This window comes from Artibeus jamaicensis, unplaced genomic scaffold, assembly GCF_021234435.1.
Source record: "Artibeus jamaicensis isolate MK-2021 breed Jamaican fruit bat unplaced genomic scaffold, CSHL_Jam_final contig_456, whole genome shotgun sequence".
Lineage (NCBI taxonomy): Eukaryota > Metazoa > Chordata > Mammalia > Chiroptera > Phyllostomidae > Artibeus > Artibeus jamaicensis.
Window position 1 is genome coordinate 4,934,642 of NW_026521839.1, and position 6,073 is coordinate 4,940,714.

Here is a 6,073-nt window from a genome sequence, read left to right on the forward strand (position 1 = left end):
GTCAGTGGCAAAATTTTCACAGGTCTAAGGTAAAAATGAAAAAATAATGGTAAAATACATTTTTATAAAACTACATTTTTTTAATTTAAAGGACAGTTCCTTTATGAGGTTGATGTCTTATTATTTTGCATTAACATGTTTCTTTTATGAAATAATGGTATTAAATGATAAGTTTTAAGCATTTTAATTTAGTATTTATGCATAGAAAAATTAAAAGTTGACAAATCTACGATTTTGCTGACTTTGTGCATGTGTGTTTGAACTTTACTACTGTTTGAAATTCAATCTTAAAATCATTAATCTACACCATTTTCTTTTTTTATCACTGGCATCAAGCCAGGCTCCCCTAATTATGCTCACATCATCAAATGTAATCAAATACAACTATGTGATCAAATGTATTTAATCCAGTGTCTTATAGTTAATAACATTTTAACAATTTACTACTTACCCCTAAAATTTAATTCTATGGCCCTGGCTGGTGTGGCTCAGTGGATTTAGTGCTGGCCTGCAAACCAAAAGGTTGCCAGTTCTATCTTGGTCGGGGCATTTGCCTGGGTTGCTGGGCAGGTCCCCAGTTAAGGGCATTCGAAAGGCAACCACACATTGATGTTTCTCTCCCTCTCTTTCTCCCACCCTTCCTCTCTCTAAAGATAAATTAATAAAACCTTTAAAAAACTAAAAAAAGTTAATTCTGTGTATTTTCTTTCTCAAAGCCCCTGATTTCAACATGCATTATCCTAACCCAAATACACTGAAACACTGTTCTATGTTTTGTGCAAGAAAGACCTTTAGTCCAGTGAGCAGGATCATGTATCAATTTATGGAAAATATGCAATATCAATAAGAGAGACAATTTATTGATATCCTGCATTTCCTTCATTTATTCTCAAAATATTAAGGAAAACATTGAGGTCAGGATAGGTTACATCAATTCTGCCCTAAACATCTCCAACATTTAATAACTTAGCATTAATTTTTAGTATATCCCAACCACTAGGTAGACAGCTCAGGTGGTACAATTAGGTGTCAGTCATAATTCCAAGAGTAAGACATATATCAATAAATATGATGTAGTTTACCTGAGAAATATTTTGAAAGGTACTGCCTTACCCTTGGAATTCCAGGCACAAATATTGTGTCCCCCTATGTGGGACACATCCTTGCGGGTCTGAATTTACACACATTTGTATAAAATAAGGCACAGAATTAAAGACTCATCAAAGCAGACTTTTTTTTACTTTTAAGGCCCAGTTAGTAAGCAGTGTTGCTAGCATTCTTGACATATGTTCATGTTTTAACATTGGTGTCTTTAATTTTAAAATAAGAAAACTTGCACTGGTTGGAGTGGCTCAGTGGATTGAGTGCCCGCTGGTGAACCAAAGGGTCACTGGTTTGATTCCCAGTCAATGCCTGGGTTGTGGGCCAGGTCCCCAGTAGGGGGCGTGTGAGAGGCAACCACGCATTGATATTTTTTTCCTTTGCCCTCCCTTCCCTTCTCTCTAAAAATAAATAAATAAAATCTTAAAAAATTAAAATGAGAAAACTTAAAATAGCTTATGAAGGCAAACCACAATAATTAAAAAGAAACCTAACTTGTGTCCCCACTTCGTTTTGCTTTATGAATAATGTCTAGGAAATACCTCTTTTTCTCAGTTTTCATGTCACCACTTTAGAATGTTCAGAGGGGAAAATGACTTAAAATCTAATCTGGTAACAACTGAAAATGTATTATTTTCTTAAGGCTACTTAATTGGTATTAACGAACTCTTTTTTTCCTCTAATATCTTTTTATTTTGTAGTGGTTCAGTAGCAGTCATTAACTACAACAAGCCTAATTTATCATTTTGTCATCCACCTTTCATTCCCTACATTCAAATAACTGCTCTGGGGTAAGGAGTTGCATAGACATCTGTGTATAAAGAGAGATTTGGGACTTGCCTAAGGCTCCAAACAACCATCAAGAAATCTACATCTAAGTTATTTTTTTCTTTTTCTTGTCTTTTAAAAAATTAAACTTATTGGAGTGATGTCCCACTCACAAGGGACAAAAATCTAGAAATTTCTGAATAATAATAAACTACATTTCTCAAACCTAACTGCTTTTTGATACCACATCAAAACTAGAAGCTAGTTTTCTCCTTTGTGTATGTATATCTTTCTACTAGAAAATAATTTAATGGCAAAGTAAAAAGATACCTCTATGGAGCTAAGCATTTCTAGGACCAGCACTACTGGACTTCCAAGGGAGACATGAATAATGGCTACATATAGCTCATGAACGTGAGTTACATGAGGTCATTAGGTACTCGGGCATGACCCTCTGACCCTGGAGACCTATTTCCATCAGAATTTGGTGGTAAACTGGAACCAGCCCCTGTTTTTTCCTCTCCATTGCCCTGGGGAAAGGGGAAGTTGGGCATAAAGCGCTTAAGAAACCGGAACTCACTGGTGCTGGTGCCAGTGGCTGAGCACATTTCATAGGGACAAGCCTGGGATAAAGATCCGTTGGCTCTTCCTTGTACCAGGTGGTTAGGGAAATTACAGTCATCATAGAAATGCTCTTGAATGGTGATCTTTTCTCTGTATTTGATTTTCTGGTAGATGTGTATAATGGAGATCACCGTGACAGAGAGGAGAAAGAGAAAGGAAAGTACAGCCAGAGAAATGACCAAATATCTAGTAGTTGGATTTACCCTTGTAGGATGCTTGGATGGACCCCGGAACTGCAGATAGGGCTCGGAAAAGCCATCTACCAGCAGGATGTTGAGTGAAGCAGTAGTGGAAAGAGCTGGTTGGCCATGATCCTGAACAAGAATGATCAGTTTCTGCATCATGGGGTCTCTCTCAGATATCTGCCGCAATGTATGGATTTCCCCATTTTGTTGTTGAACAGAGAATAACCCAGGGTCACTGGCCTTAAGTAGATGATATGAAAGCCAAGAGTTCTGACCTGAGTCACCATCCACAGCCACCACCTTAGTCACCAGGTAGCCTGCCTCTGCAGACCTGGGCACCAGGTCATTGCAGGGCAAGGTGCCATTCTGCAATGGGTACAAGATCATTGGGCGGTTGTCATTGTCATCCAGGACAACCACTCGGACAGTAACCTGGCTACTCAGTGATGGGAAGCCACCATCGGTTGCCTTGATCACAAACTGAAAATCTTGAATGGCCTCATAATCCATGGTTCTCAGTGCATAGAGCTTCCCATTGTCTGAATTTATGGAGATGTAAGCAAAGACGGATAAATCTCCACTTTTTGGAGGCAGCAGAGAATATGTTACTTGGGCATTCTCGCCCAAATCTAAATCCTCGGCATGGACCTTGCCAATAAAAACTGCAGGGCTGTTGTTCTCCCGAACGGTCAAGATGTAGGAGTCTTCCTGAAATGCTGGGAAATTGTCATTGATGTCGGATATTAGCACCTCTATCACAGTCTCCGTGGACAGATTGGGTGGTCCAGTATCCATGGCCACGAGAGTGACATTATAGCCAGAGACCTCCTCCCGATCCAAGCCTCTGTCAGTGACCAGCGAGTAAGCATTCCGGAATGTAGGTTTGATTGCAAAGGGGAGGTCTTCTCTGAGGAAGCAGGTGATTTTTCCTCCCACTCGAATGTCCCTGTCTCGGATAGAAAAAAGGGCCACTACAGTTTGTAGTGGGGAGTCCTCCGGGAGAGGGCTGGACACGGAGGAGACAGTCACTTCAGGGGGGTTGTCGTTCACATCCACCACTTCCACCAGGACTTTGCTGTGAGCCGAGAGGCCTCCTCCATCGGTAGCTTGAATGTCAATGTCATAGGTTTCAGTTGCTTCAAAATCTAGGGGCCCTCTCAGTCGAACCTCTCCAGTTTCAGAGTCAATCTGAAAAGTCTGGAGAATTGCTTCTGGGTTTTGAGCTAAAGAGTACGTTATCTTCTTGTTGGAGCCCTCGTCTAGGTCCGTGGCAGTCACCGTGGCCACTAAAGAACCATTGGCGCTGTTTTCGGGCACCTGAGCGCGATACACCAGGCGGGAGAACTGAGGCACGTGGTCATTGACGTCCAAAACCTCCACGCGGATGTGGGCGGTGCCAGACTTGGGCGGGGACCCGCCGTCCACCGCCGTAATTGTCAGGTTGATCTGAGGCTGCTCTTCTCTGTCCAGGGGTTTATCCAGCACCAGCTCAGCGTATTTGGGCCCGTGGCTACGGAAGCGGGTATGCAGGTGGAAATAGGCGTTGGCGCTCAAGGTGTAGTTTTGGAGACCGTTGAGACCCACGTCCAGGTCCTGCGCGCTCTGCAGAGGAAAACGTGAGCCCAGCGGGGTGCTTTCTGGAATCTTTAATAGAGGCTCCTTGTTTGGGAAAATCGGGGCATTGTCGTTGATGTCAAATACCCTGACCTCGGCACGGAAGGACTGCAGGGGCTCCGCCAGCACTATTTCAAAGTGCAGGACGCACGGGTCAGCTTTGCCACAAAGCGACTCGCGATCCAGCTTCTCCTTCACGAACAGGTCACCTGTCTTGCGGTGGAGCCGGAAGTGCAGTTTGTTGCCCTCGGAAACCAGCCGCGCCCCGCGCGCAGCCAGCTTCCCCACCTCCAGCCCCAGGTCCTTGGCCACATTAGCCACAAACGAACCACTCTCCATCTCCTCGGCCACCGAGTAGCGGATGGTTGCCGCACCCCCCACAGAAATGCACAGAAGAAGGAGAAGAGACCCCACTTGCCTGCTCTGCAAGAGTTTTCTGCGCGCCAGTGCCATCCGATCTTACAAGCTCACTCTCTGCAGCAGCCACCTGTTGCGGATAGGATATACTTTCACTTTTCCGCTTACAGGTTCCTGAATCGGCTGCTCCGGGCTTTGCTAGCTGAGTCCGGTAAAGCTGTTTTGCACTTGGAAGAAAATTTGCACTCCCCAGTCTATCGAGTGTATTAATAGGTATGTTCTCATTCCAGAGAGTTGAGTAGAGGTTGAAAGTTTGTTGCCAAAGCAACTGCGGACTCGCCTTGTAATCCTTTTCAGAAGAAAGTCCATGGGAATTGAGAAGTCAATGGAGAATTCTTGCTCAAGCTGAAGTCACCGTTTCTGTGAGCCGGCTGGGGCCAGTGAAGCAACCCGCAACCCAAGGAGTAAGCTACTCTGCACACTCCACACAGTCTGCCAGAGACCAAAGGAGAGTCAAAAAGATCTTGCAGTGTCTTCTGAGTCCCAAATGATGGGGGAGGTTGGCTTGGAGGAAGGGATCAGTAGAGGAAAGAAGGGGACAAGCAGACATTATCTTTTAGGAAACTGGGATTCAGTAGGTACACTGACCGGGGAATTGGCCAACTAGCCTCCTGATTTGCATAAACCCATTCTTTTTCCCAGAGCTCTCTAATGCTTAGGAAGCAGCAAATTTGGTGCTTAAATGATTATGATGGCAATAATATTTGTTGTGCATGATTTCTACATACTGGCACTGTGTTGAGTGACTTACATGCATCTTTAATTTAATCCTTGCAACAACTCTATAAAGTACACATTATTATTTCCTTTTTACAAATGGAGAAGCTGAGCCTGAAGAGGTTTTATCAGTCTCCCAAGATCCCCTACCTGGTAAATATTAGAAAAGAAACTCAATTCAGTATTACCCGTCTGCAAAGTCTATGCTCTTAATCTGTATACTATTCTGCTTGTCAGAAAAATATAGTGGATAAGTAGCCCTAGCTGGTGTGGACTAGTGGACTGATCACTGGCCTTTGAACCAAAGGGTTGCTTGTTCAATTCCCAGTCAGGGCACATGCCTGGGTTGCAGGATAGGACCAGAACTAGGAGTGCACAAGAGGCAACCACACATTGATGTTTCTCTCTCTTTCTCCCTCCCTCCCCCTCTCTCTGGAAATAAATAAATAAAATCTTTTAAAACGTAAAAAAATAAAGTGAACGAAAAAATAGATTATATAGTTATATTGAAAACGACTTGAAATTTGGCTAACCACTTGAAAAAGGCATTTGTGGAGAGTTTTCTTTCAAATCACAAGATCATAGAATGTTTGAGAATGATAAGGCACCTTGGAAGTATGAGGTCCAATCTCCCCATCCCTTTTTTT

At 43.2% G+C, this 6,073-nt stretch overlaps 1 protein-coding gene across 1 annotated transcript; it reads right to left on the reverse strand.

Annotated features, from left to right (window-relative positions):
- Positions 1–2,288: 2,288 nt before the first annotated feature.
- PCDHB1 (protocadherin beta 1) lies at positions 2,289–4,745 on the reverse strand. The gene has a single exon (XM_037147497.2). The coding sequence runs from the start codon at positions 4,743–4,745 to the stop codon at positions 2,289–2,291; it is 2,457 nt and encodes an 818-aa protein (XP_037003392.2).
- Between the last annotated feature and the right edge of the window lie 1,328 nt (positions 4,746–6,073).